This window comes from Kogia breviceps, chromosome 3 (assembly GCF_026419965.1).
Source record: "Kogia breviceps isolate mKogBre1 chromosome 3, mKogBre1 haplotype 1, whole genome shotgun sequence".
In the NCBI taxonomy this organism is placed as follows: domain Eukaryota; kingdom Metazoa; phylum Chordata; class Mammalia; order Artiodactyla; family Physeteridae; genus Kogia; species Kogia breviceps.
Genome location: NC_081312.1, coordinates 104356573 through 104384086, shown reverse-complemented (window position 1 = coordinate 104384086; position 27514 = coordinate 104356573). Strand labels below are relative to the sequence as shown.

General features: G+C 37.5%; 1 protein-coding gene across 4 annotated transcripts in view; it reads right to left on the bottom strand.

Annotated features, from left to right (window-relative positions):
• Positions 1-251: 251 nt before the first annotated feature.
• Positions 252-27514, bottom strand: part of ETFA (electron transfer flavoprotein subunit alpha) — a 91006-nt gene continuing 63743 nt past the window's right edge. For all 4 annotated transcript variants that reach the window (XR_010839736.1, XR_010839732.1, XR_010839731.1 and 1 more), the window contains 3 exons: positions 21944-22009; positions 11286-11366; positions 252-559 (listed from right to left, as the gene is read on the bottom strand). Coding sequence is in view for 1 of the 4 variants with exons in the window: in XM_059058179.2 (XP_058914162.1) it covers positions 521-559; positions 11286-11366; positions 21944-22009 (186 nt within the window). In the remaining 3 variants the exon portion in view is untranslated. The remainder of the gene's footprint in view (positions 560-11285; positions 11367-21943; positions 22010-27514) is intronic.

Sequence of the window (27514 nt, the reverse complement as noted above, 5' to 3'; positions counted from 1 at the left end):
AGACTGGAATATATTTAAGATAATATCCATGCTTTGTGGCCATGCTTTTTTAACTCTCAATTTGTCAATCTAGTTCCCTTAACAACTAGATTATGTTGATTAGGCTGGTGGCAACATTCGTGTTTACAATTTTGCCTAAAACACAGAGCCTTCCATGAACAACACAGGCAAAGATAAAATAATAAATTAACTTTCACTCCTTTTTTTCAATTTTCTCTCTTCCTTTACAAAGATAGGCATATTTCTGGTAATAGTTTTAAAGCTGTGGAAAGGCTTTATTATATATTTTGTTACAGAACTAGAAAATTTCAAAAAATAACTGTTTGGAACCACAAATAATTAAAAGGAAACATAATAATAACCCCATAAAAAAGCATTCTGGTGCCTGTTAGAATTTTTCCTCAAATTACAAAATGTAGCTCCCCACGCTTTCCAATGATTGTTACGTTAGCCATGAATTTCTATAATTTCAGCTGAATATACTTCGATACAATTTTCCTTCTTAAGACATGGTCATGGCTCATTTTTTCTTCAATAGTTCTGTCATTTCAGGAACAACCTGCAAATTAAAAAAAAAAAAAGTTATTAAGCAACTTGAGTCTTCATTGTGATATGGTCACAGCTCCTTAAGAAGTAAAAAGAGGCCAAAAGAAACAATGTGAATCACTACAGAGGTACAAAGTGCCCCCTTCTCTCCCCCACCCAGGAACTCCCTGTTCACCCACAGTCTCTCTTCCCATCCATGGGGAAACTATAAACCTTGGGAGGGAAAGGTCATCTGGGACATATGGCTGGCAGGGCCAAAGGCCACTCATGGCCTAGGAGCCTTTCTGACATAATCCCAAACCTCAGAAAGCCACCACAGAAAATAGGAAGTCCAACTTTTCTCTCTGCTGAGAATAGTGTATATTTTTTACCTTCGTGTTTCTTAGCATTCTTCCTTCCCTCGCTGCATTCCTGCCCTTCCTTCAAAGTCCACACCAGAGTCTCTTGCTTAGTCATGACTCCTGTCAACCTCCTCTAGTACTTGTTTTCTCATTGTTCATTCATTTATTCATCATTCATTTAACAAACACTGCGGCTGTTGTTCCCCAGCACATGTTACTATCTTCTGGCACATAAAAATGAGCTGCATGCTGAACATTACCCATCATCACTCTTTATTAAAATCAAGGCCTTGTGCTGATGCAGTGGCTGGTCAGCAGACACAGTAAGAAACCACAGTGAGGGAAACTGACCGAATTGGCTCCCACCTTAAAAAGGATTAATTACTAACCCTTGGTCTTGGAAGTTTAGTGGCTGCAACTGGAGCTTTTGGTGTGGAGCTGCTTTGTAATAGCCTGGACAACAGAGGAGGGCTACATGTGGGGACTGCAGGGGAATGTCACACAAAGCCCACCTGAAAACTAGCTGAGCCACTCGTGTAAAATATCAATTACTCAGTCTTCCAAGGGGCTGTCAACTGCCCCAGCTCACAAAGATCCCAGCTGAACTCGCCACTGACGAATATAGCCTCTCAATTATTTAAGAGAGCTACATTTCCATTAGGTGGAAATAATGCGTTCGTACAAAATTTATTAAGGAAATTGTTGACATGTTGTTCCTTCCGAATGTCACTTTGTCTCCAGCCTATTAAAAGGCCCATGTTTACCATGGAGCCAGGAGGCATTAGCTCAGGGGCAGGCAGCATTAAGTGCTGGCACCACTTCTCCCAGCTTTTCTCGGTGGAGAGACCATGAGCTTATGCCAGTCACAGATGACATGCTAAATGAGCTTCATATGGGACCTACGTGTTTCATGAAAAATAGGCTAGAGGCCAACTTCTTTTAAATAAAACATTAATTTGGTTTAGAACACAGTTTTTAAAAACCTTACAGAATGTCCCCCTGCCACACTCCCCAAAAAAGAGTCGAAGGGTCTTTCTCTCTCCATCCTCTATATCCTTTTTATTAGATCAACCTCAGACTTTCCAAGCATACCACACAATGCCTTAGTTAGGAAAAAGAACATGTCAACTCAGTTTACGGAGTATCTTGATGGTCTCAGCACACTGAAAGATCTGGATTCTTATTTTTCTTCTATTTTAGATACTGCAGAGGCAGTTCCCTATTCAGTAAGACCAAATGAGAGTGAATTTATGTTTAAAATATGATAATCTACTGATATAAGTCACAGCACAACTATATTTCACTCATTTACCTAGTATTTCCTCAGGATAAGCACTACGGGAGATAAAGAAGTTCAGGCCTGATTCCTGGCCATGAGGAGTTCCACTCACTATTTGGAGAGAAGAGCCAGAGGCCTATGAACAACCCAATTAGAAATGTGCTCATCTTCCACTGTAATGTAAGAGGATGAGAAGAATGGCACTAAAAGCTCTAAATTCAGGAGTCCTGAGGAAAGTTGAGACTGGTGCAGACTAAGAAAAATCAGGACATTACCATGGAGAAGAAAAAGATACTAAGCAAAAAAATAAGGAGGCAAACAGAGATAAACATTGCAGGTTCCAGAGACAGTAAAGGGATTAGAATGACTCCAGTGAATGACTATGCTGGGAAGAGGTGAAAAAGGTTTAAAAAGACAGGAGGTATGCCAAGTCTAATCAATGGGAACACAATAGTCTCTCCAACAGAGATGGACAACTGGATATCCACACATACAAAAGAATGATGTTGGACTGGACCTTCACCTCACACCATATACAAAAATTAATTCAACATGGATCCACAACCTAATTATAAGAGTGAAAACCATAAGACTCTTGGATCATGGCAATAGATTCTTAGATATGACATCCAAAACACAAGCAACAAAAGAAAAAAATAGATGAACTGGCCTTTATCAAAATTAAAACCTTTTGTCATCAAAGGACATTATCAAAAAAGTGAAGACAACCTACGAAATGGGAGAAAATATTTAGAAATCATATATCTAACAAGGGTTTAACATCCAGAATATATGAAGAAATCTTACAACTCAACAACAAAAAGACAAGCAGTTCAATTAAAAAATGGACAAAGGACTTGGATAAACATTTCTCTAAAGAAGATATACAAATGGCCAAAAAGCACACATGAAAAATGCTCAATATCACTGGTCACCAGAAAAATGCAAATCAAAACCACAATGAGATACCACTTCACAACCATTAGGATGGCTATAATAAAAGACAATAACAAGTGTAAGCCAGTGTATGGAGAAACTGGGGCCCTTGTATATTATTTGGTAGGAATGTAAAATGAGGCAGCCACTTTGTAAAATAGTCTGACAGTTCTTCAAAATGTTAAACATAGAGTTGTAAAGTAAACCAGCAATTCCATTCCTAGATAAATATCCAAACAAGATGAATCAGTGCACAAAAACTCATACATGAATGCTCATGGCAGCATTATTTACAACAGACAAAATGTGGAAACAACTAAAAAGTCTATCAGATGATAAATGGATAAACAGATTGTGGCATATCCATATGATGGCTATTACTTGGCAATAAAAAGGAATAAAGTGCTGATACATGCACTTTATTCACTACAACACTTTATTCACTAAGGTTCACTACAACATGGTGAACCTTTAAAACATTATGCTAAGAAGCCAGCCACAGAAGACCATATATTACATGATTCTATATCCAAGACTGGCAAATCTACAGAGACACAAAGTAGATTAGTTGTTGCCAGGGGCTGGGGAGAATGTGAATAGGGAGTGGCTGCTAATGGGTATGGGGTTTCCGTTCAGTGTGATGAAGATGTTCCAGAATTAGACAGTAGTGATGGCTGCATGCATAACTCTGTGAATATACTAAAAAAAAAAAAAAAAAAAAAAAAAAACCCACTGAACTGTACATTTTAAAAGTGTAAAATTTACAGTATATGAATTACATCTCAGTAAAGCTATTATATTAAGAAAAAAACAAAGACCCCAAACTACCAGTCAGGTGGTGCCCTCTGCCCTATCACTCTAACTCTGATTATGATATTTACCATTTATTAAGCACCTACTATGTACATGTATGGTAGGAAATACAAACAGGTAGGCTAATATTTAACATAGACTATACTAGGTGCAGTATAATCTCATTTAATTCTCATTACAAGGTAGTGTAATATTTATATTATCTATGAGTAAGCTTATATTCAGAGAGATTAAATAACTTGGCTAAGATAATTTAATTAGTATGTGCCCAAGACAGAATATGAAACAAAGCTCATAATTACCATACCATGTTATTTCTGTCATATGAAGAAAAAAAAAAACCTTGTCCTAACTCATATGATTGTTGAAGGGTTAAGTGAAAGGATGAATATAAGAAAATAAAATGTTATGCATATACGTTTTTACTCCAGACATGATGAAATGTGGTGGACACAGTATCCCTTAGAGAATTATTAGTCTAATAGCTATATACACTTGTTATGTGTGATAGTTTGAAATTTTTAATTTTTAAACAAAAATTTGATCTAAAAAAGCCCTTTGTATACAGCTATTATTTGACTTATGATGTTATTTTAAGATCATAATCCCAAATAGATAATAATTTTCATTCATCATTTGCATACTTGTATTTTTAAAGTTGTTATACCTTTAAATATTTGATTTTTAAAGAGAGGGTGACTCCAGTGAGAAGTATATTCACTGAGCCACTCTGTCTCTTCTTTTGTCAGAATTACTATAATATTCATCTGGAATCATTCTGATTTCAACTGAGAAAACAATTTGGTTTCTGCCTAGTTCTGCTTTGGCTGCTAGTCTGTCAAAGATGTGGTTCTATTTACTGCAACATATCTAAGGTACAGGAGTAGTAGTGAACCTCCCAGCTGTGGTACATGATGAGCTGGAAAGGCAGAGTGATGAGAAAATGAACAGAATCAGGAGCCTGGCTTAGGTGTGCCAGTAACTTGCTGAGCATATTCCCCAAATCACATCTCTCTGGGACACAGACAACTTAAGAAGAACACACCCTGCATGTTACTCATATAGTAATAAATGGGAGGCTGCAACTCAAGCAGAATTTTTAGTATATTCTTTACTAGTTCTTCCCCAAACTGCATTTTTAAGGACTGATTAACTTTCTCACTTTGTATTAATCAAAGGCATATATAACTGTACTTCAGAACTTCTGAGCAGCATGAGATAGACACTACCATAATTCTAGCTAAAGGCAAATAAAAATTATGTCTTACTCCAAATAGTCTCCCTGTAGTTAAATGTGGACTTCTTAAGGGATGGAAGATGATACTCCAAGCAAATGGCAGCCAAAAGAAAGTGTAGCTACACTCATATCAGACAAAAAGACTTCAAGACAAAAATATTAACAAGAGACATATTGGACAATGTATAATGAAAAAGGGACAGTTCATAAGAAGACACAACTTATTAACATATATGCACCTAACAGAGGAGCACCAAAATATATAACACAACTATTAACAGACCTACAGGGAGAAATTGACAGCAACACAGTAATAGTAGTAGATCCTACTTACATCAACCAATAGATAACTCAGACAGAAAGTAAATAAGGAAAGAGCAGCCTTAAATGAAACATCAGATCTGATTTGATAGATTTGTACAGAACAGGCCATCCAAATGCAGCAGAATACACATTCTTCTCAAATGCACATGGAATTTTCTCAAGGATAGACCATATGTTGGGACACAAAACAACTCTCAATACATTTAAGAAGACCGAAATCATATCAAGCATCTTTTCTAATCATAATGGTATGAATCTAGAAATCAACTACAAGAAGAAAGCTAGAAAAAATCATAAAAATGTGGAAAATTGACAACATGCTACTGAACAACTGTTGGGCCAATGAGGAAATCAAAGGAGAAATAAAAAATTACCTGAAGACAAAAGAAAATGAAAATATGACATACCCAAATCTATGGGATGGAGCAAAAGCATTACTGAGAGGGAAGCTTATAGCAACACAGGCCTACTTCAAGAAACAAGAAAAATCTCAAATAAACAATCTACCCTCATACCTAAAGGAACCAGAAAAAGAACAAACAAAGCCCAAAGTCAGTGGAAGGAAGGAAATAATAAAGATCAGAGCAGAAATAAATGAAATAGAAACTAAAAGATGATAGAGAAGATCAGTGAAACTAAGAGCTGATTCTTTGAAAAGATAAACAAAATTGACGAACTATTAGCTAGACTCACCAAGAAAAAAAGAAGGCTCTGATAAATAAAATCAACAAAAGAGGAGAAATAACAATGGGCACCACAGAAATACAAAGGATTATAAGAGAATATTATGAACAGCTATACACCAATAAACTGGACAACCTAGAAGAAATGGACAAATTCTTAGAATCATACAACTTTTCAAGACTAAATCATGAAAAATAGAGAATGTGAATAGACCAGTCACTAGTACAGAGACTGAAACAGTAATCAAAAGCTCCCCAGAAAACAAAAGTTCAGAACCAGATGGCCTCACAGGTGAATTCTACTAAATATTCAAAGAAGATTTAATACCCACCCTTCTCAAACTATTCCAAAAAACTGAAGAGGGAACGTTTCCTAACTCATTTTATGAGGCCAACATCATCCTAATACCAGACCCAGACCCAGACAACACAAAAAAAGAAAATTACAGACCAATCTCTCAGATGAATATAGATGAAAAAAATCCTCAACAAAATATTAGCAAACCAAATAGAACAATACATTAGAAGGATCACACACCATGATCAAGTGAGATTTATTCCAGGAATGCAAGGATGGTTCAACATCTGCAAATCAATTAACATGACACACAACATTAACAAAATGAAGGACAAAAACCACATGATCATCTCAACAGATGCAGAAAAAGCACTTGACATGATTCAACATCCATTTATGATAAAATCTCTCAATAAAGTGGGTGCAGAAAGAATGTACTTCAACATAATAAAGGTCATATGTATCAAACCCACTAACATCACACTCAGTGGTGAAAAACCAAGTTATCCCTCTAAAGTCAGGAACAAGACAAGGATGCCCACTCTCACCACTCTTATTCAACATAGTACTAGAAGTCCTAGCCAGAGCATTTAGGCAAGAAAAAGAAATAAAAGGCATCCAAATTGGAAAGGAAGAAGTAAAAATGTCACTATTTGTGGATGACATAATTTGACATATGGAAAACCCTAAAGATTCTATCAAAAATCTATTAGAAGTAATAAATGAATACAGCAAAGCTTCAGGGTACAAAATCAACATACAAAAATCTGCTGCATTTCTACATACTGCCAATGAACTAGCAGAGAGAGAAATTAAGACAACAATCCTGTTTACAATCACAACAAAAAGTATAAAATGCCCAGTAATATATTTAACCAAGGAAGTGAAAGACCTGTACAATGAAAACTGTAAGACATTGTTGAAAGAAACTGAAGAAGACATAAAGAAATGAAAAGATATTCCATGCTCATAGACTAGAAGAATTAACATTGTTAAAATATTGATACTGCCCAAAGCAATCTACTGATTCAATGCAATCCCTATCAAAATCCCAAGGACATTTTTCACAGAAGTAGAACAAAAAATTCTAAAGTTTACATGGAACATAAAAGCCTCCCCCAAAACCAAAGCAATCCTGAGGAAAAAGAACAAAGCTGGAGGTATCCCATGCTCTGATTTCAAAGTATATATCAAAACCACCGTAATCAAAACAGCATGGTATTGGCACAAAAACAGATACACAGATCAGTGGAAGAGAATAGAGAGCCCAGAAATAAACCCACACCTATATAGAAAATTAATTTACAATGAAGGAACAAAGAACATACAATGGAGAAAGAATAGTCTCTTCAATAAATGGTGCTGGGAAAACTGGACAGCCACTAGCAAAAAAAAGAAAATAGACCATGCCCCACACAAAAATCAATTCAAAATGGATCAAAGACTTGAATGTAAGACCTGAAACCATAGTACTCCTAGAAGAAAACATAGGTAGTATGCTCTTTGATATTAGTCTTAGCAACATCTTTCCAGATATGTCTCCTCAGGCAAGGCAAACAAAAGCAAAAAATAAAAAAATGGCAAACTAAAAAGCTTCTGCATGACAAAGGAAATCATTGATAAAATGGAAAGACAACCTATGAAACAAGATACCTGCAAATCATATATCCAATAAGGGGTTAATGTCCAAAATATGTAAAGAGCTCATATACCTCAACAACAACAAAACAAACACCCTGATTAAAAAATGGACAGAGGAGCTGAATAGACATTTTTCCAAAGAAGACATATGGATGGCCAACAGGCACATGAAAAGATGTTCAACATCACTAATTATTAGGGACTTGCAAATCAAAACCTCATTTCTGTTAGAATGACTATTATCAAAAAGGCAAGAAATAACAAGTGTTGGTGAGGAAGTGAAGAAAAGGGAACCCTCCTACACTGCTGGTGGGAATGTAAATTGGTGCAGCCACTATGGAAAAAAGTATGGAGATTCCCCCCAAAATTAAGAATAGAACTACCACATGAACCAGCTATCCCACTCCTGGGTATTTATCTGAAGAATACAAAAACACTGACTTGAAAAGATATACAGGTATTTAAAATGACCCATATACAAGGATCTACTGCATTGCACAGGGAACTCTGCTCAATGTTATGTGGCAGCCTGGATGGGAGGGAACTTTGGGGGAGAATGGATACATGTATATGTATGGCTGAGTTGCTTTGCTGTGCACCTCAAACTATCACAACATTGTTAATCGGCTATACTCCAATATAAAACAAAAAGGTTTTAGAAATTTTAAAAAGAGAAAAGAAAAGATATATGAGGACTCCTGGGTTCACTGCAGTCTATTTACAACAGCCAAGATAGGGAAACAACCTAAGTGGCCATCAAACAGTAAATGGATAAAGAAGATGTGGTGTATACATATACAATGGGATACTATTCATCCATTAAAAAAGATGAAATCTTGCCATTTGTGACAACATGGATGGACCTTGATGGTATTACGCTAAGGAAATAAATCAGAAGGAGAAAGACAATTTCACTCATGTGGAATATAACCCCTCCACACCAAAACAAAGTAAATGAACACATCAAATAAAAACAAACACTAGAATCAGAGAACAGAATAGTGGTTGCCAGTGGGGAAGGGGCTTGGGGGAGGGTGCAATGAGTAAAGGGGATCAATGGTATGGTGATAGGTGGAAACTAAATTTTTGGTGGTCAGCATGCTGTAGGGTATACAGAAGTAGAAATAAAATGTTGTACACATGAAACTTATATAAAGTTATAAAACTATGTTATCTCAATAAAAAAATTTTCAAACATTTTTTAAAGTGCGCTTCTTAAAACACCAAAAATAGCTTGAGAATCTCAGGTTGGAAATCAGCTGACTGGATGATCTTTGAGGTCCCTTTCCACTTTTACTGTCCTAGGACTCTCAATGAGATATCTCTTTGATCATGTGCATGAGCACAAACACACACACACATACAATACAGATACATACACTCTCTCATGTTAAACCTGGGAGCTGCCCTTAATGCAAGAGGCACAATGTGTGGGACACCACTGCATCTATCATTGCTACAAAGATAGCAATGATATCCTGCCTTGAGGCAGAAGCATCTTTGTAGCAATGATAGATGCAATGGTGTCCCACACAGTATGAACATCATAAATTTCCGACTGTCTAACACTTCATTCTTTTATCCAGTAAGCCCTGCATGTGAGTAGCAATACACAGTACACAAGCAGACAGAATAATATAACTTAAAATAAACAAAATTACTTATAGATTTACTCAAATATTCTCTTGAGGAAAAATAAAAGGTAACTACAGTAGATGCCTGTCTGCAAACATATCAACATGATACATGGTTAAGGTTCAGAAAGTGTTTGCTTTCATTTTTAAATTAAAAGGTCTTTATCCCTTTATCTGTATCTCACTAGAACTAAATGCTTTCTACTTGAACAAAGGTATTATTATAAAGAAATACAAAAACATTTATCTTTTTCATACTAACTTTTCCTCCCACTGGGATATCTTGGTCAAATGACTGCCACTACTATTTGTTCTTACATAGTTGGGCCAGGTTACAGGAGCAGCTAACCTACCTAAACACTAAATTTCAGATACAGAACCCCAGGATCACAGAAGAGGGGGTGTATTTTTCTCATGCAATATACAGGCTCTTTTGGGAGGGGGGGTTCCATAGGGAAAGCTGCCCTATGCTGACCCAGGACAATAGCCCCAATTCTAGTCTCTCCATGAAGTCTGGACCATTACTGAATAATTCTGAGCATCTGAAGGGCCCGTCTTTCACTGAGCATGAACATACACTTCAAAATACAGATGTGCTCTCAAAGTACACTCATTAGTTCATCTGGATCATAAACAGTGCTGGAGAAGCCATGGTAATGGGCCAATCCTCTTGCTGGAGAGACCACCCCTGGCTCTGTTCTCAGGTTGCAGCCTCTCCATTAAGGCCCACAGTAGCTCATTATACTTCTATGCGAGGGGTTCCTCACTCCAGTAAACCCAGGGTTGGATGCTACTTTCAGAGCCTCAATTCCTGCATGAGTGATTTCTGCACAAGGTAACCTGGAAGCTAGTAGACAGGCCCTGAGGGACAAAAAGAGGCCAGGCCATGCATAAGCTATGACCTTTAAATGTGGCCAAATGAATATCAGGTGCTCAACAATATCACTAAAGTAATTCTCTCACAGACAGGGCAAATACGGGGGTGGTAGCAGGGTAGAAAGAACACTCAAAAAAACGAAGAGTGCGAGGAGTGGGAAATAAGTGTCCTTCTCTACAGCTGTCACTGTTAGGAAGGCCTCTGACTCTCAAACACAGCAAGCAGAGCATACTTGCTGAGTAGATAAAGTGGACTTGAGTGCCCACTCATCCCATGAAAAGCTATAGCATCACTAGTAAATCTCTGTATGAGGGGTTATGATGTGAATTTCTTTAAGGTACCTGCCAGATATGGTTCTAGGTTACAATTACTTGAGTCATTTCACACTGTATACTAACTTGGCATATGAGATGCCAAGAGCCATGTGGATGTTTGAAAGACAATATGGACTTCTTAAAGGGAACGTTATAATGCTCTATATAAACATCATATATTAAGCAGAACAACTCTTCACTTTAAATAGTTCAAAATTGCATATATTAATATATACATACACAGATAGACACAGATACACAAACACACAATGTTTTCCTATAATAGCTTCCTCCCTGACCAACTCCTGGAGGTTGTTGGATGACAACCTAGATAACAGCCATCACTCTCAAGGCCAACTTACCTTAAATAAATCTGCAACTATTCCATAATCTGCCACTTGAAAAATTGGAGCTTCTGGGTCTTTGTTAATAGCCACAATTGTCTGTGAAACAAAAAGAAAGAGTTTGGCCTTTATAAGAAAACATACTACACAGACTGATGGTTCTATTCTAACTTCCCTAACAACAAATTTGTATTCTTAAAAATGTCTACCAAATAAGATTAGTTTGATTAATTTATGCCAATATTGTAAGTTTAGAAATTTCTGGATTGGAACATAACAAGATTATCTCCCACCCCCACCACTAGCCCATTGCAGTATTAAAAAGGTTTTATTTTTTTATTTTTTATTTTATTTTTTTTTAACATCTTTATTGGAGTATAATTGTTTTACAATAGTGTGTTAGTTTTCCCTCTACAACAAACTAAATCAGTTATACATACACACATGCTCCCACATCTCCTCCCTCTTGCATCACCCTCTCTCCCATCCTCCCTATCCCACCCCCCCAGGCGGTCACACAGCACAGAGGTGATCTCCCTGTGCTATGCAGCAGCTTCCCACCAGCTATCTAATTTACATTTGATAGTGTATATATGTCCCTGCCACTCCCCCACTTCGTCACAGCCCACCCCTCCCCCTCCCCATATCCTCCAGTCCATGCTCGAGTGAGTCTGTGTTTTATTCCCGTCCTACCACTAACCTCTTCATGACATTTTTTTCCCTTAGAGTCCATATATATGTGTTAGCATACGGTATTTGTTTTTCTCCTTCTGACTTACTTCACTCTGTATGACAGACTCCAGGTCCATCCACCTCATTATAAATAACTCAGTTTCATTTCTTTTTATGGCTGAGTAATATTCCATTGTATATATGTGCCACATCTTCTTTATCCATTCATCTGTTGATGGACACTTAGGTTGCTTCCATGTCCTGGCTATTGTAAATAGAGCTGCAATGAACATTTTGGTACATGAGTCTTTCTGAATTATAGTTTTCTCAGGGTATATTCCCAGTAGTGGGATTGCTGGGTCATATGGTAGTTCTATTTGTAGTTTTTTAAGGAACCTCCATACTGTTCTCCATAGCGGCTGTATCAATTTACATTCCCACCAGCAGTGCAAGAGGGTTCCCTTTTCTCCACACCCTCTCCAGCATTTATTGTTTCTAGAGTTTTTGATGATGGCCAATCTGACCGGTGTGAGATGATATCTCATTGTAGTTTTGATTTGCATTTCTCTAATGATTAATGAGGTTGAGCATTCTTTCATGTGTTTGTTAGCAATCTGTATATCTTCTTTGGAGAAATGTCTATTTAGTTCTTCTGCCCATTTTTGGATTGGGTTGATTGTTTTTTTGTTATTGAGCTGCATGAGTTGCTTATAAATTTTGGAAATTAATCCTTTGTCAGTTGCTTCATTTGCAAATATTTTCTCCCATTCTGAGGGTTGTCTTTTGGTCTTGTTTATGGTATCCTTTGCTGTGCAAAAGCTTTTAAGTTTCATTAGGTCCCATTTGTTTATTTGTGTTTTTATTTCCATTTCTCTAGGAGATGGGTCAAAAAGGATCTTGCTGTGATTTATGTCATAGAGTGTTCTGCCTATGTTTTCCTCTAAGAGTTTGATAGTGTCTGGCCTTACATTTAGGTCTTTAACCCATTTTGAGTTTATTTTTGTGTGTGGTGTTAGGGATTGTTCTAATTTCATACTTTTACATGTAGCTGTCCAGTTTTCCCAGCACCACTTATTGAAGAGGCTGTCTTTTCTCCACTGTATATCCTTCCCTCCTTTATCAAAGATAAGGTGACCATATGTGTGTGGGTTTATCTCTGGGCTCTCTATCCTGTTCCATTGATCTATATTTCTGTTTTTGTGCCAGTACCATATTGTCTTGATTACTGTAGCCTTGTAGTAGAGTCTGAAGTCAGGGAGCCTAATTCCTCCAGCTCCATTTCTCATTCTCAAGATTGCTTTGGCTATTCGGGGTCTTTTGTGTTTCCATACAAATTGTGAAATTTTTTGTTCTAGTTCTGTAAAAAATGCCAGTGGTAATTTGATAGGGATTGCATTGAATCAGTAGATTGCTTTGGGTAGCATAGTCATTTTCACAATGTTGATTCTTCCAATCCAAGAACATGGTATATTTCTCCACCTATTTGTATCATCTTTAATTTCTTTCATCAGTGTCTTATAGTTTTCTGCATACAAGTCTTTTGTCTCCTTAGGTAGGTTTATTCCTAGATATTTTATTCTTTTTGTTGCAATGGTAAATGGGAGCGTTTTCTTAATTTCACTCTCAGATTTTTCATCATTAGTGTATAAGAATGCCAGAGATTTCTGTGCATTAATTTTGTATCCTGCAACTTTACCAAATTCATTGATTAGCTCTAGTAGTTTTCTGGTAGCATCCTTAGGATTCTCTATGTATAGTATCATGTCATCTGCAAACAGTGACAGCTTTACTTCTTCTTTTCCAATTTGGATTCCTTTTATTTCTTTTTCTTCTCTGATTGCTGTGGCTAGAACTTCCAAAACTATGTTGAATAAGAGTGGTGAGAGTGGGCAACCTTGTCTTGTTCCTGATCTTAGTGGAAATGGTTTCAGTTTTTCACCATTGAGAACAATGCTAGCTGTGGGTTTGTCATATATGGCCTTTATTATGTTGAGGAAAGTTCCCTCTATGCCCACTTTCTGCAAGGTTTTTATCATAAATGAGTGTTGAATTTTGTCAAAAGCTTTCTCTGCATCTATTGAGATGATCATATGGTTTTTCTCCTTCAGTTTGTTGATATGGTGTATCACGTTGATTGATTTGCGTATATTGAAGAATCCTTGCATTCCTGGGATAAACCCCACTTGATCATGGTGTATGATCCTTTTAATGTGCTGTTGGATTCTGTTTGCTAATATTTTGTTGAGGATTTTTGCATCTATGTTCATCAGTGATATTGGCCTGTAGTTTTCTTTCTTTGTGACGTCTTTGTCTGGTTTTGGTATCAGGGTGATGTTGGCCTCATAGAATGAGTTTGGGAGTGTTCCTCCCTCTGCTATCTGTTGGAAGAGTTTGAGAAGGATAGGTGTTAGCTCTTCTCTAAATGTTTGATAGAATTCGCCTGTGAAGCCATCTGGTCCTGGACTTTTGTTTGCTGGAAGATTTTTAATCACAGTTTCAATTTCAGTGCTTGTGATTGGTCTGTTCATATTTTCTATTTCTTCCTGGTTCAGTCTCGGCAGGTTGTGCATTTCTAAGAATTTGTCCATTTCTTCCAGGTTGTCCATTTTATTGGCATACAGTTAGCTTGTAGTAATCTCTAATAATCTTTTGTATTTCTGCAGTGTCAGTTGTTATATCTCCTTTTTCATTTCTAATTCTATTGATTTGAGTCTTCTCCCTTTTATTCTTGATGAGTCTGGCTAATGGTTTATCAATTTTATTTATCTTCTCAAAGAACCAGCTTTTAGTTTTATTGATCTTTGCTATTGTTTCCTTCACTTCTTTTTCATTTATTTCTGATCTGATCTTTATGATTTCTTTCCTTCTGCTAAATTTGGGGGTTTTTTGTTCTTCTTTCTCTAATTGCTTTAAGTGCAAAGTTAGGTTGTTTATTCGAGATGTTTCCTGTTTCTTAATAAAAAGGTTTTAAATCATTATTTTTTAAAGTTATTTTTTTACTTATGAAAAACAATGTTTTAGGTAAGTAACAAATCAGAGGAGAGGATTCTGGGAAGATAGCCAAGTAGGAAGCATTGGGAATCTGTCTCCTCACCTACACTACAACTGAACTGGCAGAATCTTTCTAATGTAACCATTTTGGAACTTTGGAATCTATTAAAGGTTTGCAACTTCCAGGGGAAGACTTGCATGGTAAACTGTAACTCTTAGCAAAATAGTTGCTACCCACCCCCCAACTCCCAGCCCTAGTGGCAGGCAGCTGTGCACATGTTCCTGAGGCAGCTTTCACACAGCTTACAGGAGCCAGTGTGGGCAAAAAGGACCCTATTCTCCAAATATTGAGGATTTGTGCTTTGATCCTGGAATGCTGCTTCTGATCACAAAGGTGCAAAGAGGACAGTGGCTCCTGCTGTTGTACCATCATTGTTCATGCTTTCCCCCTCCAGTCAAAGTTATTTCCAGGAGATTTAAAGGATCAGTGCTCTTCATTTTTCTCTTTTTCCCCTTTTGGGAGCCAGACATTAAAGCCTAGGACATTCAAAAGCAAATGCATATCAGGAGAAAACTACAAAGTGACCATACATGCCCAGGGAAAGGCACAGGCTCTGAAAAGACCCAAGAAGACAGTAAGTTTACACCTCAGGTTAATACTTGGCACAGAGACAGCCTACAACAATCAAAAAAACCAAGAACAATAATAAGCAAAAACAATAACAAAAAACCCAGCAAACCTGGGGAAAAAGGAGAACCTGATTTCCAGAGATAACCACATTATTAGATTCAAGCATCCAGTTTTCAACAAAAAAAATCACAAGGCATACAAAGAAACAAAAAGTATGGCCCATTCAAAGGAAAAAAAAAAAAACAACAGAAACTGTTCCTGAAAAAGACCTGATGGCAGATCTACTAGACAAAGACTTTAAAATAGTCATCTTACACATGCTAAAAGAAGTAAAGATGAGGAGAAGGTCAAGAAAACAATGTGTGAACAAAATGGAAACAGTGATAAAGAGAAAATCCAAAAAGAAACCAAAAAGACATTCTGGAACTGAAAAGTACAAAAACTGAAATGAAAAATTCACTAGAGGGATCCAAAGGCAGACTTGAGCATGCAGGAGAATGAATCAGCAAATTTGAAGACAGGATGATGGAAATTAACAAGCTTGAAGAACAGAAAGAAAAAAGATTTAAGAAAAGTGAACAGAGCCTAAGGCACCTGTGGACCACCATTAAAAGGACCAAAATACCTATGGTGGGAGTCTCAGAAAGAGAAGAGAGAGAAGAGGGCAGAGAGAATATTTAAAGAAATAATGGCTGAATATTTAAAGAAATAACTTGGTTAGAGACATGAATAGAAGCAGCCAAGAAACTCAAAAAACTTCAAGTAAGATGAATCAGAGATCCACACTGAGACACAAAATCACTTTCAAAAGCTGAAGATAAAAAGAGAATCTTGAAAACAGAATTGATTTGCTACACACAAGGAATCCTCAATAAGACAATCAGCAGATTTTTCCATCACAAACTTTGGAGACCAGAAGGTAGTGAACTGATATATTCAAAGTGCTAAAAGAAAAAAACCTGTCAACCAATAATCCTATATCCATCAAAACTGTCCCTCCAGTGACTTTTGCAGAAATTGAAAAACTCATCCTAAAATTTATATGGACTCTCAAGGGACCCTAAATAGGACCAATGAAATAGAAGAGGGAGCCCAGGAATAAACCCTCACATATATGGTCAAATGATTTTTGACAAGGGTGTCAAGATCATTCAATGGGGAAAGGATAGCCTTTTCAGAAATGGTGTTGGGAAAACTGGATATCCATATACAAATAAATGAAGTTGGCCCCTTACCTAACACTATATACAAAAACTAACTCAAAACAGATCAAAGATTTAAACATTACACTTAAAACTACAAAACTCTCAGATGAAAAACGTAGGGCAAAAGCTGCATGATGTTGGTTTTGGCAATGATTTCTTGGATATGACATCAAAGGTATAGGCAATTAAAAAATAGACAAATTGAACTTCATAGAAATTTAAAAATTTTGTGTATCCAAAGGCACTATCAACAGAGTAAAAAGGTAACCCAGAGAATGGGAGAAAATATTTTCAAATCATATATCTGATAAAGGATTTTAAAATTAATTAATTAATTAGTTTTTGGCTGTGTTGGGTCTTCATTGCTGCATGTGGGCTTTCTCTAGTTGTGGTGAGCGGGGGCTACTCTTTGCTGTGGGGCACGGGCTTCTCATTGCAGTGGCTTCTCTTCTTGCAGAGCATGGGCTTTAGGTGCACAGGCTTCAGTAGTTGTGGCTCACGGGCTCTAGAGCACAGGCTCAGTAGTTGTGGCGCACAGGCTTAGTTGTTTCGTGGCCTGTGGGAGCTTCCCGGACCAGGGCTCGAACCTGTGTCCCCTGCATTGGCAGGCAGATTCTTAACCACTGCGTCACCAAGGAAGTCCCATGATAAAGGATTATCATACAGAATATATTCAAAAATCTACTAAACTCAACAACAAAAAAACCAAACTACCCAATTCAAAAATTGGGTGAATGACTTCCATAGCTACTTCTCCAAAGAAGATATACAAATGGCCAATAAGCACATGAAAAAATGCTCAACATCACTGATCATTAGGGAAATGCAAGTCAAAACTACAATAAGATACTACCTCAGATCCATCAGGATGGCTACTATAAAAAAAAAACCAGACAAGTGCTGACAAGGTTGTGGAAAAATTGGAACCCTTGTGCATTGTTGGTGGGAATGTAAAGTGGTACACTTGCTGTGGAAAACATTATGGTGGTCCCTCAAAAAATTAAAAAATAGAATTACCATATGATCTAGCAATTCCACTTCTGGATGTATACCCAAAAGAATTGAAAACAGGGCCTTGAAAACATATTTGTACACCCATGTTCATAGCACCTTTACTCACAAAGGCTAAAACTTGGAAGCAACGCTTGTGTCCACAGATGGATGAATGGATAAGCAAAATGTGGTACATACATACAATGGAATATTATTAGCCTAAAAATGAAGGAAATTCTGACACATGCTGCATGTATTAACCTTGAGGACATTATGCTAAGTGAAATAAGCCAGTCAGAGAAAGAGAAATACCAAATGATGATTCTACTTAAAAGACATACTTAGAATAGTCAAAATCACGGAGACAAAAAATAGAACTGTGGTCGCCAGGATCTGGAGAGTGTCGGGGGAGACTGGGACGTTACTGTTTAATGGGTATGGAGTTTCAGTTTTACAAGATGAAAAGAGTTCTGGAGTTAGATGGTGGTGATGGGTGCATGACATTATGAATGTATTTAATACCACTGACAGTGTGTACACATCTAATTTTATACTTAAAAATGGTTAAGATGGTAAATTTTATGTGTATTTTACCATGCAAAAAAAATTAAGTGCAGTGTACTAAAAACTTTGAATTTTCTCTATATAAATTATACCTCAATAATCTGACTTAAACCAAACAAACCAAATATAACTGCAAAGTTTTGCAGTTCATCGAAAAATTTTAGATATATTGAATGAAAACCATGGATGAAAGATTAATTAACTTATTTTATATTTGGAGTGCTTTATTCAATAAGACAGTTAGAAGTCTACTTTATAAAATCATCATGAGATACATATTAGAGTCAATCCTCAGCTTATTTCACTTATAAAATGATTAGTATTTTCTATCTCCTATTAACAAGTATATACATTTAAACTTGTGACTATAAATGCTAGATTTCAACTTAAAAAACGTAACAAATCCATATCCTAATTCCTAATCCATATCCTAATCCTAATAGGCTTTGTAGCTCACGATTTATCCTCCATGTATTGAATGTATCCTGCATTCAATTTAGTATTTTAAAATTACTATTCTGGGTCTATGTGAGAATAGAAAAGTTAACTATCTAGTCAGCCTGTTAAGATGAACTTTAAAACAAAAAAGTTTAAGCCTTTATGTATGCAGCAAATATGAATAAATGTAATAAAGTAAATTACTACATCTCCTACAAAAACTACCACAAGTTCCTCTTATCTCCTATAAAATTTTTAAGTGTAAAAGGTTATAATGACAGATCAGTAACAGATTAAGGAGAAATAGTCACTAAAAAAGGTGTTATGTTTACACAATTATTCGATTAACAACAGATTTATTTATAAGTTACAAATAGTTTGGTATTCCCCACAGATGCTTCCAACACCATTGCAATTAAAGTAAAATTAGAGTTTTGACTCTAACATGGTGTTATTTTAATAAAAAGATCATAATAATGTGAATCTCTAGAAGTAAAATTAAGTGCTTCCCGGCCTATTACTCCATCTCATGAAAACAGCTGGAACACCTTTTTAAAGTATTTTGATATAGTCTGACTTAAAATATAGGCTACATGACATTATGTGTAATTCCCCTAGAGGGGCCCTGAGGCAGAATACTCAGGAATATCTGAAACTGGTGCACACTGTAGTCCAGGTAACTACTGATCCAGAGAAACATGCCATATATATTAAAGTATGGTCAGAGACGATAAACGAGGGTTTCAATATGAGCCTCAAATCCAAAGTCACAAGGACAAACATTTTGAATCACAGGCATTGATTTGCATCGAGGTGTTTCTCTTCTGGGAATATGTAGCCTGCTTCACAGCTACTAGCAGAGATTTATTTAATTAACGATGGTTAATGATTTTCCTGGAGGCCACCTAGTCAAACATCTGACAGTTTAATCATCTGAAAGCTTTTTCATCCCACTATATAAAAGTTATTTTTAAAGAAAGAACATGTAACTGTGGGAAAGGAACCACTATAGTATTTAAGAAAAAAGATTTGGGCTGTTCACAGTTTTTCAGATTACTAAAAGAATATTCCTGAATTATCAACTGTAAATAACTATGATAAAATCTTACTTGCACCTTAGAGCTCTTTTAATATGTCCTTATAAATGCATGTTCTTCTTTCTTACAGACCTTTTAAAGCACAGACTGTATTCAACCATATTAATATGTATATACTTCCATCAAATTTCATATTCTTTCAACTAGACCACAATGCTAACTAAAACTACAGCTTATATGCAATGCAGCTATCAGATTTAAACCAATTACTTAATATTCCATTTTAGAGCTTAACCAAAATTACAACCTAAGACTGCTGTGTCTCCCACACAAGACAGTGATGGCAAGGACTATGTCTTTTTCATTTGAGCACCTCCAGCATCTAGTACAAAGTACACATTTAGGGCTTCCCCGGTGGCGCAGTGGTTGAGAATCCGCCTGCCGATGCAGGAGACACGGGTTCGTGCCCTGGTCCGGGAAGATCCCACATGCCGCGGAGCGACTGAGCCCGTGAGCCATGGCCGCTGGGCCTGTGCGTCCGGAGCCTGTGCTCCGCAATGGGAGAAGCCACGACAGTGAGAGGCCCGCATACCGCAAAAAAAAAAAAAAAAAAAAAAAAAAAAAAAAGTACACATTTAATAAATATTTGTTGATGGGATGGAGAGACAAATTCTTGGCTCAAGTTTATTCTTATGGATTGTTCCCCAACACTGGTCTCCTTACTTCAATTATTCTTTTTGCTTTGACTATCTAGTCCATTTCTCCCAATCCAGCCCTGCTGGCATGTAATGAGAACTTTCACCAAGATCGTCTAGGCAGGTAGAGTCTTTTATTTTAGAGAAGCAGAATTCTAGATATGTCTGAACTGGCCCAGCTAAAAATATTTTTTAAGGTTGCTGGTGTTGGAGTGGTTTTTTTCCTCTAATGCAGCAATAACATTTTCCCCATTGGCACTGCTGTTTTCAGAGCTCAGTAAAGAAACCTGCCATCCAACTGTGAAATCTGACTGATTTGGGGCCAATTCATTTAGAGGTTACAAGGAGGTAGTGCATGCATCTTTTCAAGTTAGAAGTTAAACCTATTAAAAGTTTTATTACCTTTTATATCAAACTTCCATCTGAATGGATAAAAGCAGGAGTGTCAGAGGCATCTCTGACTTCATGAAAGACTAAGTTCATAATTCAAACTGCATTGTTATGCATGAATTAATGTGTTATATTCTGAAATATATGTTCACAGAGTCATCACACAGAGTTCAAGTAGCAAGTTAAAATCAAGTGTTTCCACTATACACTGTATTTTTATAAATTTATTTATTTTTGGCTATGTTGGGTCTTCATTTCTGTGCAAGGGCTTTCTCTAGTTGCAGCAAGCGGGGGCCACTCTTCAGCGCAGTGCGCGGGCCTCTCACTGTCGCGGCCTCTCTTGTCGCGGAGCACAGGCTCCAGACGCGCAGGCTCAGTAGCTTTGGCTCACGGGCCCAGTTGCCCCATGGCATGTGGGATCTTCCCAGACCAGGTCTCAAACCCATGTCCCCTTCATTGGCAGGCAGACTCTCAACCGCTGCACCACCAGGGAAGCCCTATACACTGTATTTTTGACAATTACTGAGGTTTTGAGACACTCCAATCCAAAACATGTCAGTCACAATTTAGAAACAATCCAAGAAGAGGGGCCTTGCTGAGGTATGAGGGTGGGACCGTTAGGGGACTAGGGTGGAGCAGACAGAGAATCAGGCATCAGAACCTCATAAACTAGATAAGTCAGAACTTCATCAAGTTGTTTTCACCCCACATTTTCAATCCATAGATTGTCAGAGCTGAAAGGGATCTTAGAGATCATCACCCAACACCTGCATTTGGCAGACACAGAACTGAGGTACCAATAGGACATGTCACGTGGTAAGTTGGCAGTGGAGCTGGGATTCAGGTTCACACCTCTTTCCATGACATAGCACTGCCTCTCCTACCAATGGTACATCTTCAGGCAGGGTACAGTAGCTTATTTATCTTTCAGTTCCTAGATTTGTGTTCATGTGAATAGTTCCACTACACACACTATAACTACATGGAAACATACCAGTCAAACCCAAGTTTTAAAATATGAAAACTTTTCCTCTTAGCATCTTTATTGTTATGTAGTTACCTTGCTGTCTTTCATCCCAGCTAAATGTTGGATGGCTCCAGATATTCCTACAGCAATATAAAGTTCCTGAAACAAGAGACCATATCATTAGTATGTATTTATATTATATTATACCTTCCAAAGTATTTGCTATTAGCAACTCGAGTCTTACACCAAAAGTATTTTACATAAGATAGATGCAATATGTATTACTTAAATTATGCTTTCCTCCTTCTCTGATCTCCCTAACCCATAGTCCTCACTTTCCTCTGAATTCCTATAGCGGTGGTGGTATAATAATAAATACATGGATAATGAGAGTTATTGAGCATTACCTATGTGTCAACCACTGTACTAAGCATTTTACATCAACTATTTCACTTAATCTCATAATTTCCTGTGAGGTAGCACTTTTTGGTCTATGCTACTCATTTGGATAACCACACTTCAACTCATCACTCTGTATGTAACCATTCACAATACAAACACACTGTATATTAACATATAAACACATACACGTACACATATTAAAATATATTTTGACTTGTTTGCCTTCTCATGGATATTTGTGGAAGTGGTAATTAGGGTATATTTATTAAACTTCTTATTTAGAAAAACCAAAAATACAAATCAGTCTCAAGAAGCACACACACATACAATCTCCTTAACTAAAAACTAACAAATTTCTCAAAGGCATAGAATGAACCTGTGTATTTCTAACGCCTAATAAATGGGTCACCACACTGTAGTTTCTAAGTAAATGTTGATGATATTTGCATCTCTTCCTACCCCTCTGCCCCCACTAATTACAAAGGGAATGATGACTTACTGCTGCTCTCTGTCCCTTTATCTAAAAAATTTAAAGTATCCATGTTTGACAAGTAAAATTCACTATCATCACGGAAAACTGACTTAATAAGTGCTTAATTAAAAGAGCTTAGCTGCTCTATTCTGTCTAGTAGGGATAATTAAAGCTTCAACTGAAAAGCTTTTCCCACACATAAACTGAACTAACAAGTCCTGGCTTGGGTAGGGGGTGCACCTACCATGTAACCAAAATAACACTACAGTTTTGTCACAAATGACAGTAAAGTTTCTCCTCAATATGAATAACATGGAAGGCATTGAAGGTGGCTCTATCACACTCAGTTTTATTACAGGGCAGATACTTCAAAGTCAATGACAGCATCAGGTGGTCCCACTTTGTTTTCTGTACTGCTCATAATCTTATTTATGAGCACTGGAGCTTTTTAAAAAAGCTCTCCAGCATTGGACCTTTCTTAAAAAGTTCCCCATGATGCTCTAATGTACAGCTAGAGCTGAGGACCAGTAAAACAGATGATCCTCAGCTCTTGTGCAGCTTGAAACCTGTAACTCAACACAGCACACTGACAGCATATCTCTGGGTCTCATCTTTAAAGGCATAAAGTGTCCATTGCTTCTAGAGCAGTAAGATACACTGTGTACCCCGGAAAGGATACAACCTAGCCCCCATTGTGAGTTAATCATCTAAAAATCTAAAATGAGCCAGGCTTGTTTTTTGATTCAACTTGCTCTATAGTTAACCATCAAAAGCCTGAAGATAAGAAAGAGCAATTTGGCCTAAAGAGACTGTGTCTTAGGGTGGAGGGTATACTGCAGAAAGTAAAATGTATGGGTGAGGATAAAAAGCAATCCCATGTTCCATGATTCTATCTTAAACATAATCCAGTGTGTCAATTATGACCATACATGGTTGGACAATGCAATAAGGCCCTGTCATTATACTGTCTTACCAGACATGGACACTCACATGAGTAATAAACAAGCACCACTATTTTCCATTGAAGATTTTACAGGTAACTTCAATTGATAATTTTAGCATCATTTCAGTTTATTCTGACTAGCATTTCTTTCAAGAAAGAACATTCATTAAATTATTAATCAAAATATACTTACTAAATCCTACATTCAGGAAAACCAGGCCAAAATGTTCTAGTGTAAAGATTTTTAAAGTAAGATATTTAGACAGACACTGTCTCACTAACCACTCTTTTAAGTATATTGTCAAAGCAAGTATTGGGAAGGATCAACAGTTCTGTAAATGAGTCTTTCTGACATACATGTCTTCATTAAAATTCAGCCAGTTTTGGCTTCCCTGGTTGTGCAGTGGTTGAGAATCTGCCTGCCAGTGCAGGGGACATGGGTTCGAGCCTTGGTCTGGTTAGATCCCACATGCTGCAGAGCAACTGGGCCCGTGAGCCACAGCTACTGAGCCTGCGCATCTGGAGCCTGTGCTCCGCAACAAGAGAGGCCTGTGCACCGCGATGAAGAGTGGCCCCCGCTCGCTGCAACTAGAGAAAGCCCTCACACAGAAACGAAGACCCAACACAGCCAAAAATAAAAAAAATAAATTTATTTAAAAAAAAAATTCAGCCAGTTTTAAAAGCCTCTCCATTTGCATTATAAAATGCTAATAAGGGGCTTCCCTGGTGGCGCAGTGGTTGAGAGTCCGCCTGCCGATGCAGGGGATACGAGTTCATGCCCCGGTCCGGGAGGATCCCAACATGCCGCGGAGCGGCTGGGCCCGTGAGCCGTGGCCGCTGAGCCTGCGCGTCCGGAGCCTGCGCTCCGCAACGGGAGAGGCCACAACAGTGAGAGGCCCGCGTACCACCAAAAATAATAATAATAATAATAATAATAATAAATAAATAAAATGCTAATAAAAATGTTGATTCACTCTGGCACTACACATCAACATAAATATGATATAAATGAAATTTACTTTATACCCCCTGAGAAATGAATACTGTTGGCTTTATCCATAAATGTCACTAAGGAAATAACAGACTCTGGGGCAAAGGAAACCAAAGGCAAGTGGTTCCAGGGTCATTCCCTCCTTTCTGACCAGCATAAATTGCCCAAATAGGTCCACATGACCAACAGGACCTTATTTTATACTATCTTGCAAACATGGTTCTCTTAATAAATATAAAAGCTTTGAAACAACAGCCCTGAACGAGTCCTGAGATTTTGGCTGCTGTTCTGAGATCTGATAGCTCTCTAAGACAGGAAGAGAGGCTTTTTCCTTCTTTTTTAAAAAACATGCACAGGCAATTTGACTAGTGTCGTAGGATGCTTCCTCATGGTTCAGAAAGCATTTCTGTATTTCAATAATAATAATTAGTATGTACAAAACTCTCCACAGATGCCAATTTACGGAGCACTTTAGACACTGCTTCACAACATAACAAGGCAATGCCTAACCTGAGGCACTTTCTTTCTAAATCAGATAGTAAGATAATTTGGGGGGAAAATGAGAGGTGATGTTGGAGGGGAGAACAGCAATTAAGGGTTCAAGAAGAGGTGAGATTAAAGAAAGGAACAGACACAAAAGGAAGGAGGGGTAGTCCTGGAGATAAAATCCTAGTAGCCTTTACAAAGGGAGGGAAATCTTGAAGAGTGAGAGACTAGGACAAACTACACAGCTGGTAGCAGTTTGGGTGGATCATCCTGCAATTCAAGGATGGAGACTGGTGGGAAGAAATAAAGCCACATAGCAGTAAAAGAACCAGGGGTTATTCTGAAATATAAAGAAGGGACAGCACCTTCTTCAATACAAACAAATTCTGGCAGAAGAAAACACAAATCTCTCTTCCTTTGCCAAAGCCTAAAAAAGACTACAGCTGTAGACTCATCCAAAGAACTTACGGGCAGATGTCTAAACTACTCGAGTGGGCTCAGATAAAAACAAGAATGGGGCTTGGAAACTTCTGCATCCAGTGTGGTTAACAGAGGTTTGCAAGAGGAGCATATGACTGTGGTTTAGAACCTAGGCTCTGGAATCTCACTGCTACGTTTAAATGCCCACTCAGTCACCTAACAGACATGAGACCGTGGGCCAATTATTTAACCTCTCTATGCCTCAGCTTGCTCATCTGAAAAACTGGGATTCTAAGAATCCCCACTTCATACGGTTACTATAAGGTTTCAGTTCTTAGCATAGGTATCTGGTTTCCCAAGACACTGGTGTGCCTCATGAATTGAGATTTGCTCAAACATTGACTTTCTCAGCCCACTGGGTGACCAGTGGACTCCTGGGGTGGTCCCAGGGCTACCATGTACAGCTGAGCAGGCTGTATACTGAATAACTCTGAAGGGAGGTATCATTCATACCATAGTCATTAAAGATCTGCATTCTATTACAATAATTTTCCAACAGATGGCAGTAAAGTAACTTGAGAAAGGGGTACTTTTTTCCTAATTCATACAAAAGAGTTGTATGGACTAGTAGAAGTGCAGGGCAGCAAGAACCCCCTGTGGTCCAAACATTGTCATTGTCTTAAGGATGCCATAACATGGTTTTACTGTTGTTGGTACAGTTATCTGTTACAGGCAATATAAAGACAACTAATTCTTTGTCCTGTGTTCTCATGAAGCTCACAGTCTAACAATGTAGGTTAAGGTAAGATAAGAAAAATCTGTAATTCATTACAGGAAAAAAATCAGGGTGTGGTAGAACTCTGGTCTCTTATGCAACCCCTTACTTTCTGTTCTTGCCACTGTGAAGTGGAAAGGCCTTTACAAGCAGGAAGCAGTTCACAGGATGACACTCCTCTGTAGTCATTTCTATCCTCTGCCAAACAGGAGTCCACTTTTATATCCATCTGTTCCTGTTCCCTTAGTCCTTCAAACAAAATAAGCTTTTAGAAGTTTTATTGATCCTAGCCTGACGATAAACCTGTATGTCTGAGAACAGAAAGACTGGAATGAAATCTTAACATTTTTATGGAAATCTAACCAACCTATGGAATCGACATGGTCAGAGTATTCTCTGGTAGATGATTTGGGTTTTGGCTGCTTTCTTCAGAAAGTATGTGCTAACATCATTCTCCTGCTTTACCCAAACCTTGTGCAGGAAATCTGGAATTCCAAGAGGTATTTATATCTGACTCCTGCTCTCTAGAGGATTCTGGTGCAAAAGCTAAGGAGAAAACTGTTTCTTACTTGCTCATTGTGATTTTTGCCTAACGTTATTAAATGAAGAGATATACAATAAAATGTGAGCTACATAATTTAAAATTTTCTATTAGCCTCATTAAATAAAGTAAAATGAAATAGGTGAAACCAATTTTAATAATATAATCTCAATTAAGACTAGCCACATTTCAAGGGCCCAATAACCACATATAGCTTGGTGGTTACCGTGCTGTACAGCACAGATCCAAGATGATTTAAGAGCAAGCTAAAGAAGGGAATTCCCTGGAGGTCCAGGGCCCACTGCTGAGGGCCTGGGTTTGATCACTGGTCAGGGAACTAAGATCCCACAAGCCATGAGGCATGGACAAAAAAATAAAAAAGAAACAAAAAAACAAGCAAACAAACAAAAACAAACCAAGAACAAGCTAAAGAAGAGCCTTCTTGTAAGCTCTAAGAGGTACTGTAGAGCATAGTTTGATAGTAGACTGCAGGATAGAATGAAATTAGTCTCTTGTGTTAGCTTTGCTTGTATTATCTCAGAACAAGAACATTTATAGGTTGTTCAAACTCTGTGAGAGAGAACCAAAAAGGAAAGTCAGCAGAGTGATGAAGCTGAAGATGAGCATGAGAGAC